The sequence below is a fragment of the Thamnophis sirtalis genome, unplaced genomic scaffold, assembly GCF_051295495.1.
Source record: "Thamnophis sirtalis isolate CommonGarterSnake01/CBP01778 unplaced genomic scaffold, rThaSir2_p1.2 scaffold_8, whole genome shotgun sequence".
Classification (NCBI taxonomy): domain Eukaryota; kingdom Metazoa; phylum Chordata; class Lepidosauria; order Squamata; family Natricidae; genus Thamnophis; species Thamnophis sirtalis.
In genome coordinates this window covers 18,680,473-18,695,084 of record NW_028261388.1, presented here as the reverse complement: position 1 = coordinate 18,695,084, position 14,612 = coordinate 18,680,473, and the positions used below count along the sequence as shown (strand labels likewise).

General features: G+C 34.3%; 1 protein-coding gene across 1 annotated transcript in view; it reads right to left on the bottom strand.

The window, feature by feature from the left end:
- CUL5 (cullin 5) overlaps window positions 1-14,612 on the bottom strand; it is a 32,640-nt gene that overhangs the window by 15,570 nt on the left and 2,458 nt on the right. The window contains exons 2-8 of the mRNA XM_087721180.1: window positions 11,122-11,231; window positions 10,298-10,397; window positions 9,012-9,188; window positions 8,266-8,407; window positions 6,081-6,226; window positions 5,919-5,999; window positions 4,882-4,975 (exon numbers count right to left, since the gene is read on the bottom strand). Of these exons, the coding sequence (XP_087577306.1) occupies window positions 4,882-4,975; window positions 5,919-5,999; window positions 6,081-6,226; window positions 8,266-8,407; window positions 9,012-9,188; window positions 10,298-10,397; window positions 11,122-11,231 (850 nt within the window). The remainder of the gene's footprint in view (window positions 1-4,881; window positions 4,976-5,918; window positions 6,000-6,080; window positions 6,227-8,265; window positions 8,408-9,011; window positions 9,189-10,297; window positions 10,398-11,121; window positions 11,232-14,612) is intronic.

Sequence of the window (14,612 nt, the reverse complement as noted above, 5' to 3'; positions counted from 1 at the left end):
CATATTGAAGAGTCACAGGTCAAATCCATAGTAATAATTCACTTGTCCAACTTTCTTTTCTTTATATAGTATACTTCTTTATACACTACTCTTGTCAAATTAAGCAAGCCAAGGAGATTTGTAGAAGTGTTCACTGTTGACAAAAATACGATATAAAAAGTCCCTCGCGATGAATTTGACTTAAATAATACTTTCTCTTTTAAGAATGTTGATTTCATGTTGCCCTAACTTTCTAAATGAACTTGACAAACTACTGAAAAAAATTCTAGGAAGTCTGATTTGAAATTAAATAGCGAGCTTGTTCCAAGCTTCTGGTTCCTGCAATTCCTGACTGCCCAACTTAGAACTTGGTTTGAAAATCATGCTCTTTTCTTTCCTTGAACCGATTTCCTCTTTCTTTTCCCGCATAGCACTTTTAACACTGTAATGCATATAAAATAATACAAATCACAACTTTTAGAAACTATATATTGTATTAAGAAATTCCTGTTTCCCAAGGACTATTTCTACTCTGTCTTTTGTAATATAGGAACAAAAGAATCTTCTGGCACTTTAATGACAGTTGTATTTGTTACTCTATGACAGTGGGTCTCAACCTTCCTAATGCCACGACTCTTTAATACAGTTCCTCATGTTGTGGTGACCCCTAAACATAAAATTATTTTATGTTTTCCATATTTTTTCAAAAATATGTGTTTTCCAATGGTCTTAGGCGATCCCTGTGAAAGGGTCGCTCGACCCCCAAAGGGGTCCCGACCCACAGGTTGAGAACCACTGTTCTATGAGGATTTATAAGTTACAATCCATCTCATTTGAATAAAGGCCTGAAGAAATAATACAAATCTATTCACATAAACACAAATAGTAAGTGGAAGGTGAGAAATTATAAAAGAAATCAAAATGGTAAAGAGATAGTGATCATTAACAGTGGTTAGAAGTGATAGAGACATTTTTGTATTACATGCTAAGAATTTGGTATTCAGCTAATTTCTGAGAAATGGACCGATAACTCAGTTTTTCAGGAAAGAAGAAGACCAAAGTTTCTTATTAAATGCCATCTCTGTGTAATCAATTCAACATAACTGAATGTATATCCATTTTTAGGACTATATTCCGGACACCTAGTAAAGCAGACTTTGATCCTCAAAACTTTATGCAATTATAAACTGTTATGGGATATGTTATTTGCTGAAGATACTCTACATATTTTTTGTAAAGAGAATTTACAGAGAGAAAGGAAAAGAAGGAAAATTATTTTGCAGATTTGAAAATTGAATTCAAAAGAGTAACTTCTGGTTTTGTTTCTGGTTAACAGAGAATTGTCCTGATTGGTAGTATCAATTTCACTTTGATTTATATTGAAAAGCCAAGCAGAATCAGTTCTAGTTGATATTTGGGAAAGGAGTCAATAAGTCCAGAAGAATATAGGAGCTATACCATCACTTCTGTACCAAGAAAACTATATATGTCCTTGAAGTTACCCAAGACTTCAAGGACATATATAGTTTTATGTTTTAGGAATTTAGTTCAAATAATTTAACTGAGACTCAGCATTGTTTCTCAAGGATAAATCAGCTTAATTCTAATAATATTATAATTAATGTGGAAGTCAGTGACAGCAACCAGAAACCCAGTTCCCATCCCATATTTAAAAAAGGTCCTTCATAGGAAGATATCTAAGAGCTGGCTTTTTCAACAAATTCGCTATGGATTGTTATTATGTATTTATGCCAGGTAAATGTAAGACAAATCATGATTAAATCATTTGGATTAGGAAGCAGACACAATGCTTCCTAATAATTTGGGGCTATGCAAAGAATTTTATGCAAAGAATTTTAAAGAATGGATTAGACCCTCTCCAAGCTGCTTCAAAGTTTGTGCTGGCAGCTTTGTGGGTAGAGTGGGACTGAGCCGAGGTGGCGCAGTGGTTAAATGCAGCACTGCAGACTACTTCAGCTGACTGCAGTTCAGCAGCTCGGCTGTTCAAATCTCACCGGCTCAGGGTTGACTCAGCCTTCCATCCTTCCGAGGTGGGTAAAATAAGGACCCGGATTGTTGGGGGCAATATGCTGACTGTAAACCGCTTAGAGAGGGCTGAAAGCCCTATGAAGCGGTATATAAGTCTAACTGCTAACTGCTATTGCTATTGCTATAGAGTTACGTATGCGGGCAGGACAAAAAGCCTTCAACGCAGGAACATGAGCCTTCCAAAAAATATGGCTGCCTTAATGCTTCAAAGACTGCTCTGCATAGCATTAGTGCAACCGCTTTGCACAGCCCTGTTTATTATATCCAATTAGCTTCACAGGAATGTTTAATGGCTTATACTATTCAAGACAAGCTTCAGAGAGCGAATGAGCTATATGGGAAATGCTGCTTTATGCACCAACTTCCAGTCGCCTTTTATAGGACTATGCAACAAAGACTATTTGGGTCACCAAGCTGTCTTTATCGTTGCCATTTTCCATAAAATTTCATTCCCCTTGAGAGCCGAAAGCAATATATTTGCATAAGGTATAATATCTTACTATATTCAGCCATGGGTGAATGCCAAGCAACTGCTGTCAAGTTAGGGTGCCAGACTTATTTTTAAGGTCAGATGCCAAGCCTAGCTTACACTCTGGAAATTAGAAATGCACTCTGAACTAATAAGAACCGTTTCAAATCAGGAACAGCTTTCAATTTTCTTATTACATAGAATACACTGTGTAATCATAGAGTATATTTATGGACTGTAACATAAACATTAGGTGTCTCTAATTCATTTTTCCCAAATTTTGTAATTGGCTCACTCTGCTTTTAAAAAAAGAGGAAAATAATACAGAGGAAATGGTTTCAAGACAAGCCCTAGACAAAAAGATGCACAGCTTAATAGGATTCCTACGGCTTAAAGACATACTTGTATATTTAAACAGCAAATTCTTTGTAATCCTGAAAGGCTGATTAAAATTATAGAGTTGGAAGAGGCCATTTAGGCCACCAGATTTACCCTTGTGCTCAAGACAGGAAAAACCAATATATTTAAATAAAGAGAGAACTTATATAATAGGGTAAGTATAAAGGGTTTAGAAAGGAATTGTGTTCCCAGATGTTACTAGAGTAACTCATGTTCAAGAACAACATTAGACAAAGAATTGCATTAAATAAATATGTGATAAAAGAGATGGACTAGGAACAAGTCAACTGAATCCTTATCTCACTAATAAGAGCAATGAGCGTCCAGATCCATCTATTTTATCTACCAATTTTAAAGATCAACTGTTCTAACATCTCAGAAGGGCCGATTATAAGTAATGACAAAAATGAACAGAGGAGGAGCCAATGTCGCGATGAGATGGTCGTACGGTCTCGATGCTCTGTGACCGCAGCCAATACTTTTGCCGCTGAGTGGTTTGTTAGAATGGCACAATTTCAAAAGAAAACAGAAGTCTCAAATTTGCAAAAGATACTTTCAGAAATACAGAAATTATCAAATATATATGAAAGAATAGAGAAAAAACTGGAACACTTAGAGCACATAACAATAAAATATGATGAAAAAATTGAGGATGTCTATCAAATGCAAAACGGGGTGATTGAAACTCAAAAAATCGAAGTGGAAAATGAATATAAAGAGATTAAACCTGCTGATATTTATGGTAATTGGTTTGTTTCTGAAAATGGAAAGAATGAAATACTGAAAGAGGAATTAAATGGACAGCAAATCTATTCTAGCGGGCAAGATACAGAAGAAGAAAAAACTAAAGAATCTATGGATTTAAAGAGAGAAATTCTATTAGCAAAAGCATTGATAACACTGCTGACAATCAAAGATAAGCTGAATAAGGAAACAGAAAGATTATATGAGAGATCTTATAAGCAAGGAGTTGCTAAGAGAAGTCTATACAAAGCTGATCAAGATGATTAGAGGATTGACACCACAAATGGCAGAAGATATGAGACTGTTTTGCTATTGGAAAGACACAGGTTGATAGATGGAAGAACATAATTTAAAACTAGTTAAACTCAGTGAAATTTATTGATAATAGATATAGCTTAAATAAACAACTGATGTTACTAATGTATACAATGTGTAGTGTTATGATGAGTATAATTGGATATGAATATTGAATGGTACCCATGTGAGGAAGATTAGCAATCCCTTTGGATTATACATAAAGGATGATAATAATAATAATAACAACAACAACTAAGTTAGATACAAATAAAGTTTTGATTATTAGGGGGATATAGCCAAATAAAGGAGGGATAAGAATAACAACATATACATAGATATGGGTATAACACAAGGAAACTGGATGTCAACTTTAAACAGTGATTTGGAAAGGAGGATTAGAAAACTTTATTAAATATTATGGATGTTTAGCTAGAATATGACATAAGGATTTAGTGTTAGTGGAGGATTTTAAAAATAGTAATTGAAAAGCCAATATGTGGTTATGCATTAAATTTTGGTATATTTTATGATGAAGGACGCTTAAACAATTATAGTCAAATGAAAATGGAAATATAATGATGGTGACATGTATAAATATTTGAGTTAAAATACTTAAGTTAATATGAATTATGTTTGTTGACTGTGGAAGAGATGCACGAAAGTCTTTTTGTAACCAACTGATACACTTTCTATAGCATGTAAAGAAGGATGCTGTATTTGTTTTAAATTAAAAAATTTTTAAAAAACATTTTAAAAAATGAAACTAGCACTGCATTATAAATTAACATATGTAACCAAAATGGTAGAGGGAAGAGAATAACTTTTAACTGTATTTTCCTTATGTCTCCAATAACAAAAGAATTCTAATCCATTTTAACTCCAACTAACTGTAGGGACCAGGGGAGGACACACACATATTCTCTTACTTTCACAGGTTCACTTACTTTCCGTTTCATTGCGTTTGATCATGCCTTGGCATTCAGCTAAAATTGTCTCTTTAAAGGAGGTCACCAAAGCATTTACACAGCACTCCATAAGCTGAGGGGGAAAGAAGTTAACAGTCAAATGTACACAGAATACCACTGTTTCAATGCATTTGCATGGAATGGGAAAATTTATGCTGAATTACAAAGCAATGAGTCTAGCCTCCTCTCCCACCCAGGACGTATACAATATCTAAAGAGGAGAATGTTAAGGACCATGAAGAAGTATTAAAATACTATTAATAACACATCTGCAGAGATAAATAAAATAGTGATTCTTAAGCTTCTGAGATCTGAAAGAGAGTCTGGAAGTCTTAGCTGGCAAAACCACACAAGTGGCATCAAAACTCTGGTATCTAAATCAGCAGATCAAGCAAGTGACACAATGTACTTTCTGATATTCCAAGACTGGTAGTTTCCTAATATATTTAATATCCACTATGTCCTAGAATGCACTGTGCTGGGAGAGGGTACTATGTACTGTTACACATTTGTAGTATAAAATATATTTTTTTTTTAGTATACCATGGAATTCTTAGTGCTCTCTGAATTTGGTTATTTGCTTGCAGGTGGTTCATTACCCAACTAGGTAACAATTATCAGTGCAATCTTTATTATGAAGGTCACATTTTTTCATATTTACAAATCAGTCAGCATTGTTTTCTTAAAAGAACAATTTCAACGAAGAACTACAAACACAATTTTTCTCATGGTTCTGAAACTGTATGTTTACACTTTTAGAAACAGAAGAATCTGCTTGGAAAGAGCAATAATAATCTTGCATCAACTTCTGCAACAGAGAACTATCTTTGACCTTATGGAATTTCTGCTTTTAATTGCACATGATATAGGTTACTATGTTAATACATTCAGATATTCCATAACTAGATTTTTTTAAAAAAACCAAGGTTGAGTATGTTCAGACTTGTATAAGTAGTGATTTAATTTACTAAATCTTTTAGCATATTAATTCTTAGTATTATTAAAAGAGTACTTACTGCTTCTACAGAGTTACATTCACGCCTTGTTTCTAAATATCGTAGTGCTCTTTTTTCTTCTTCCTTTAGTTTAGCATCTGCCTGTGCAGAAACAGAATATCATTGCTTAAAATATTAATATGTAACCAACAGATTTCTTCAAAAGAACACCTTCTCACTTACATATTTCATATAGTTTTGTACGCCATTCTGCTGCAAATATGAAGGGGCTTGAGTTCTATAAAATCTCTCTGTTGAATCTAGGTATGCTTTTTCAAAATTATCCCGATAAATCTGGAGTTTATCATCAGGATTGGAACACAGATTAACTGTAACAAGAAATATCAAATTAAAGTAATTGCTTCTTATCCCTGTTAAGAAATATACTTAATCTTCTTAAGACAATGGCAACAAGAGTTGGATAAACAATAATAATTTGAATATAAAATTGCTACTCTCAAGCAATTTGGGGAATAATAAAATCTATTTTGGAGAAGCTGTTCTTGATGTTTTAAATTCAGAAGGTAAACTGAAAGTTTTTGGACTGACTATATTACATTCATGCACTATATTGCCAAAAGTATTCCCTCACCTGCCTTTACTCGCATATGAACTTAATGTAAGTGACATCCCATTCCTAATCCATAGGGTTCAATATGACGTCGGTTCACCCTTGGCAACTATAACAGCTTCAACTCTTCTGGGATGGCTGTCCACAAGGTTTAGGAGTGTGTTTATGGGAATTTTTGACCATTCTTCCAGACGCGCATTTGTGAGGTCATACACTGATGTTGGACGAGTTTAGTGGCCTACCACTTCATGGCTGAGTTGCTGTCGTTCCCAAACACTTCCACGTTCTTATAATACAGCTGACAGTTGACTATGGAATATTTAGGAGCGAGGAAATTTCATGACTGGATTTGTTGCACAGGTGGCATCCTATCACATTTCCACGCAGGAATTCACTGAGCTCCTAAGAGCGACCCATTCTTTCACAAATGTTTGTAAAAACAGTCTGCATGCCTAGGTACTTGATTTTATACACCTGTGCCCATGGAAGTGATTGGAACACCTGACTCTGATTATTTGGATGGGTGAGCAAATACTTTTGGCAATACAGTGTAGCTACCATCTTAAATTAATTCATATTCCCAGACCATGGTTTTTGATTTTTTTTAATTTCCATTTTGTAGTTTTTCCTATGCAAAAAGCAATAATGTGGTAATTTAAAACAAATTTCCACTGAGGTGTTTGGTGTAAACCCTTATTTACCAGATGAGAAAAGACAAAATTTGAAGAATGCAAAAAGCCCTGCAGTTTCCTGATCATTTGAACTTCACATGGAGATTAAAGTTCTAACTTTAAGCATTAAATTGGTATTAAGAAAACTAATTTACTTTTATTGCAATGACCTAAATCATTATGCACACACACGTTTGTACATATGTATTATTCCTAAGCATTTCTAAAAAAAAGTAAAGATACATGTTCGCTGTTAAGTATGCTTGCCAGCAATCGTTTTACTACCATTTTCCCGAAAATATGATATGTCCTGAAAATAAGGCCATGAAACATTTTTCGGGTGGGCAAAAATATAAGTCCTCCCCTGAAAATAAGACACCTGGACAATCCCCTCTCCGGCCAGGCAGAGTGCCACTCACTGACCTAGCAGTATCCCGAAGGCACCAAGCTAACAGCGGCCCACAACCATAGAGCGTACTCCCAGAGCGGCCACTGCCAGAGGACTTGGTATCCTACCTCTGTGGTTTGGAAGCCACAGAAAAAGCCATGTTGGGATGATGGCAGTGGAGGGTGGCGGCAGCGGAGGTGGCCTGGCTCTGCTGGGAGAGTTGGGCAAGGGCACCGTGAGACTGGGAGGCATGTGAGCGGGGAGCAGAACAGCTGCTCGCACAATCCCCCTCTCCAGCCGTGCAGAGCCCCATCCACTGACCTAGGGGCATTCCAAAAGCGCCAAGCCGCGGGAGCCAGGGGGCGAACAGGAGCTCACACGGCTTGCTGATTCCCCTAGGTCAGTGAATGGCACTGTGCCTGGCTGGAAAGGGGGTTTGCCGGGTGGCTGCTTGTGAGCGTGGTCATTTCATGGCTGCTGTGTTGCGCTGCTGCGACAGCGCAACACAGCCGTTTGACCCTGAGGCTGTGCCTGGCTCTTCGGGAGACCGCTTGCAAGAGAGAAGTCTCCTGGCAACCCCAAAACAATAAGCCCTCCCCTGATAATAAGGCCCAGCCATATTTTGTGAGTCAAAAGAAAATAAAACCCTGTCTTATTTTCTGGGAAACATTGTAGTGTTTGAAGAATGCTAGAATACTTTTCATATATAATGTAATAGTCTTTCATAACAAGGCATACCATAAGATTCTCTAACACCAATGACAAGTTGAGAGTCAAATGCTTCTCCTAACCGTTCAGCATGGACCAACTTCATTGCACTGTCTTGAAGGCGAGTTTTTATGTTTGAAAATATGGACTCATTCCAGGTATCTAGCATGAGCTAAAAATACAATAATAATTAAACAGCAAATATGATGGATCAATTGCTAAAACACAAAACATAACTTATTTTATTTTTAGGTATAAAGGATCTGGCAGATTTAAAATAAATTGTATTAAATCTCTCAACCAGGAGGGAGAAAAGAGAAAAAAATGACTTTTTAAAAATAAAAGTGTGCCATGGCTAGGAGGTCTATGGTTCAATAATTTAAAACTGAGTCTGCATTTATAAGCAGAGGGCACAATTAGTATTCCGTTACCCTGGAGGTGAAGACTCTGAATGAAATTACTCATTTCTGAAAAAAAAAGATGCGAATTTGAAATTTGCCCTTGACATAGATAAAATTCAAAAGCACTAAAAACAAGTTGCTTATTAAAAATAACCTCAGGTTTGTTATATCTGACTTAACTTTTCCCATCTCCTACTATTTACTTTTACTTTTTTAAAGAAAAATCTTCATGTAGGTTTATTCTGGATGAATCAAACTTTGCATATTCTTTAGTCCTATCTCATTGGTTCCCCAAAAGACCTACTGACTAGTGGTATAGTATTTCATTCTTCTGTTTCACCATGAAAAAAGGCTACAACGAAACCCAGCACTTACCTTCCGTACAATACTGTCTTCTACATTGGATTTTTTATTGCTGCCTTGTTTACCCATGAGAGTAATCTCTAACTGACAAAATGGCTTGGGTAAGATATCACATTGTGTGAAGAATTTACGCCATTCTACAATATAGGCTTTCAGTAATGCAGTATCGTCTTGGTGGCTGAGCACCCTCTGAAAGCAAGATAAAGGCAAATATAAATACATTTGCAAAGAATTTCCACTTCATGAACAAATGGACATTACGCTCCCACTCATTTCATTTGGGATATTGAGGTTTAAATTCATCATGTGTGTGTGAGTATATACACAGACAAACACACAAATATCAACATGACAACATATATTTTTTAGAAAATGTGCCTGAAATTAAGGAAACAACTGCTAAAGAAAAACATCAAGAAGATAAAAGAGAGCTTAAGATGCCAGCTTCTTATGCCTAAGCCTTAGAAGTTACCAAGCCACTGAAGGAATAATCTGAAAAGTATTCAAAACTGTGAATCATATACTGTATGGCATGATACTAGGCATGCTTATTTGGAAATATGTTCTGATAATTTTTGATGCTCAGCTGTACTTACTCCAAGTGCAGCTGATAGAAAATTATAGTTTTAGCCAATCAAAATGCATGCCTTTAATAATATGATGTTTTCACAGGCTGCTTTCTAAACAGGGAACATAAATGAACTGAGAATGGGTATCAAAATGTGTAATGAGCTCCTGAATATAAATGAAGAAGAAACAATAAAATGTGGTTCTTTAATATTTGAGTTTTAAAATGAGATTTGATTGACATAGAAGCATTATCAAGAACTCTTCAGAAAAATAGAGGTGCACAATTTCCCATGCACACATAGCACAATCAGAATGTTTGGTTCAGAGGTTAGTCTTAATTGTATTTTGGAGACTTAGACTCAAGCAAACATGGGTGATGGCAGTATAATGTTTAATATTGAGATAGATAGATGATAGATAGATAATGAAATATGTAAAGAAACTAACTTAAGTATACATATATATACTAAACTACCCATACTTAACTTGTTATTTTAATTGAGCACTGATTAATCGACAAACATTTATACTGATTTTACAGTGACTAATTTGGTTTGAGTTCAAACTACAATTTAGATGTTACAGTACTGACTTTTTTGTTTGCATAATACACAGTATCCTATCAAGAGGCATTTGAGTGAGATGTTTGAATTCTTAAATCAAAGGTGGATGTAAAATCTAACAAAAATATATTGTTTAAAAATACTTGCTAATTATGTTTAATTTACCGCTTGTGCTTGCTTAATAAAATCAAGGATATCTTCTTTCAAGGCCTGATGTATTTTCGCTGGGCCTTTATCATCCCACAAACAAACTCCATGGACATCTCTAGAAAATATGCAAATCAAATCAAGTTAAAATAACTTCTCAATTTATTTTAGGTGTTGTATAATAAATTGCTTACATGTAGGCACGAAAAATGCAGACCCCCCCAAAAAAACCTAACTAAATAGCAATAGCACTTAAGACTTAGACTTATATACCGCTTTACAGTGCTTTACAGCCCTCTCTAAGCAGTTTTACAGAGTCATCATATTGCCCCCAACAATTTGGGTCCAACAATACTATGCTGATCATAACTAAAGGTGGGGGAAAGGAGAAAACAATATTATCTTCTTGAAATGTAATACACATATTAGAATAAATGAATATGGAAATTCCCAATTAATGCTTGTAAGTTCAATTAATTAAAGAAGCCATCAGATTCTCATATTTTTATTTGCAGATAAAAACTCAAGCAGTCTAAACCAAAGTTCTTTTCACAAATAAAGCTAAAGATACAAGTTAATATCCTATATGTTAATAAGCTGTCTTTTTCCCCTAGATTATGCCTTTTAGTATATGATGCCTCATTTTAATTGCTTTGACTGTAAATGTAAGATCTTCAACAGCCCTTAATAATCAGCACAGAAGTATTTAAAACAAGTTCCCGTGAGAAATCCATCGAATTGTCTTCCTTTGAACATCTGCTCTGATAAGACACTTCAGAACAAATAAATAATACATAAATATTTTTCTATTCCAAGAAATAGACATTTCAGAAGTTACTTACGAAAATAGATCAAACCATTGTTGTTTAGTAACAGATTCCTGGCGTAAAAGCTTCAAAACAATTGGGCGCATAAAATCCCATTTGTCTTCAAACTGAAGTGACCCTTTATTCTTTAAAGAGAGAGAGAGAGAGAGAGAAAGAGATTTTAGTCAAATAGAAGTGAATGTTACACCTCAACCATATTCAGAAGTTTTCCCAGTGAGACTTGTTTCCAAACAAGCATGTATAGTATATATATATGTGGGTGTATGTGTGGGTGTAAAACACACGAGTAACAATAAATAGCATAAAACACATGAGTAACAATAAAAAGCTTCATATTTCAAATATGATAAGTGCCACTGTTTTAAAATATGTAAGAAAATTAGTTCCCATTTCTTCTGAATGAATAGCTCATGATTCACCAATTATGTAAAATTGGAATATCCAGGGGATGTATTATTAAATCATAATGAAACACTGTTAAAAGAAACAAATAGACTTAAAACACCATTGTAATCTAGATAATAGTCTATACTACAAAGTACAGTACTGGGAATCTACCATTTTTATATGAATCCAATTTGCACATTAACTATATTTTGCAATCAATGATTTTGGATCCATATAAGCACAAAAGGACCTCATGTCAAATTGCTCTCAATCTAGTCTATGCATCTGAAAAAGTGCTATCTCCATATCAAAATATACGGTGGAAAGGAAAATGCATTTTATATAGCTGACAGCATGGGGTTTATGTATTGATACGCTGAACCTCTCAAAGACAGAAAAGATTAATAATTGCTGCAAGATGTTGCTATTCTATTGAAATTTTAGATTCAAAAATAGTACATAATTAATTATACAAAAATAATCAGTGATATCAAATATTATTTCCATTTCATTATAAACCTGCTTCTAAAAATATGGAACTTGCTACATATTTCTAACCATTTGCTCCTATCGTGTTTTTCTTTACTTGTTCTTCTTTTGTGGATTACTTTAAAAAAAAAACCCTTCAGTTTAAGAAAAAATTTAAGAGACATTCATAATTGAAAAAACATACAAAAGTAAGATATAATAATGACAAGTTACACTTATTGTATTTATGGGTTTGCTTCTACATATATGATCATCCTTCTTGGTCTTTTACATGATTCTGTCCCACAAATACCCCTTCAAAGGCAACACATGATCATATCACGAATGCTGACTCTCTACAATTGATTATCATCATGGTAATTCCTTTAATGTGACAGAGAAGGTCCACAAGGAACATTCAATTTAAGCACACAGTGTCTGAATTATTCTTTTCTTAATGCTGTTGAGTTACCATGTGTGGGTTGGGTGGCCATAGAAATCTATTTAACAAATAAGTATATAAACATACTGTGTATATAAGAAACAGAATATCTTCATGAAATCAATTAATTTTACAAAATTTAGACGAACAAATCCCTTGCTATTTTAACAACATTTTTGACTGGGGTTATAATGATATAATGTTATGTTGCCTAACCACTTTTACCTTTGCAGATATTTACACAAAGCCATTATAAGCTATTAAGTAAACTACAGTTAAGCAACCCATGGCTTAGATTCTTTGTGCAAATGCAGGCACACACTACTGTACCTATGTAACAAATTTCCACCAACTTATTCCATTGTACGCTAACAAAAAGAAAGCCCACAAGATTCCTAACTTAGTAAGCAAGATTTCCACTATTCTCTTTATAAAGTACTTTTATAGACCATGCCTTTCTTTCCTCACTTGATTTCAACATTTTCATATCTGATTCTGAACAAAATCTCATTGCTCAACTTGAAATCTTTTTCAAGAAAAGAGACATTAGCACTGCTAATTAAATATCAATAATTGAAATGAACATAATCAGTCATAAACTGTCACAAAGCTTAAGAAATGTTACCATATTTTGAGTACTGTCGGCAGATCATATACCATAAACACTAAGACTAATATTTAGCTAAATTAATATAATTGAAGATTTTATACATTTTATGCTATTTCCTTCATATAGCCATGTTATGTCATCATTATTGCCAAGAACTTTACTGATACTACTGGATCTTTACCTCTCAAGAAAATTTTTACTACATTACAGTGAGGATGCGCTTATTTCTAGAAATAATTTATTCTATGAGTCTAGAGCATGAATGAAGATGAAAAATAATTCCAAAGATCATCGAATATAACTACAATGCACACTGCAAATCATCTTTCCACAGTGTGATCAGTTCAACATTTCACACCAATAATATGGCTTATTACAGTTTACTGAATAATTACAATTGGATGAGTTTGTAAAACATACTTAAATTATAATGCAAAGTCTACTAACCAAAATAACTGAGTTCACATAAGATATTAAACAGGTTTCCTAATGGCTTATCACACTGGGCAAACTTGGCAGTTGAAAGTTGTTTCACTAGTGTAGCTCTACTACAAGGAGATAAGAAGAGGTGCTATAATCAAGGAATTTGTATCAGCCCAATTTTTAGAAATGTGTTTCTGCTCGCTTTCTTCTCCCTTTTAAATCTTGGATGGCAGGTGAAATACAACAGCTGTTTAGTTTGCAGGATCCACTGGACGCACAAATAAAGCAAAGAAACAAAGGGCTGTATAGATAATACAGCTACAAAGAAACTTGGACAAGTGATATTCCAGCAGTACCAACTGTATGAAGTTGCACAAAAGTGGGAGAAAAGATGTCACAGCATGTACCTGTTGATTCCACTAAGGATTTTATTCTAAAAAAAAAATATTTATAAAAATGCAGCCAATGCATTTTAGCCATAAGATATTATATTTTAATTTACACTCTGGAATTTCAAACAAACCTAATGATGTTATGAACACACACACACACAATGCTTTCTTGACTAGAAAGATGGGTACAAGAACTAAATGATGGAGAAAATATGAAGGAGATGAAGGAAGGGACAGGGCATTAGCTGGGATCAGAGCTCAACAAACTGAGGAGGAAGAAGGGGGTTGTTGAACTCAACATTCCTCCAGAAAGACTTAATTAATATCAGCAGCCAATTTTTTTTCACTAATCATAGTAGGTAAACTAAGTGGTTTGATTCAACAAATCAGGCTGCTCACTGTAGAAACAAAATAAAAGCCTTGCAAGAAGTCAATGTTTAAAAAGCTGTAAAAATAAATATTGCCTGGGAGGGGATTATGTCTTATAGCGAAACACTGATCAAAATAGATCTTCAATCTATTTCTTATTGAACAGAGTGGGAAACTAATGTTTGGCACTTCATAAATAGTAAAAAATTATCTAGACTTAGTTATGTATAACTAACAAAATTTGTAAATTCAGATAATTCAACATGATTATTTCTTAAAGCCACTTTTAATAACAGTGTAGGGCATTTTGAAACAATGCACGAGGAATTAATGCATGAAAGTTAATCCATAAAACTAATGTGTTCTGCATTAAACCATAGCATGACTTTTTTAAACTTTGGCTTAATGTGTTGTA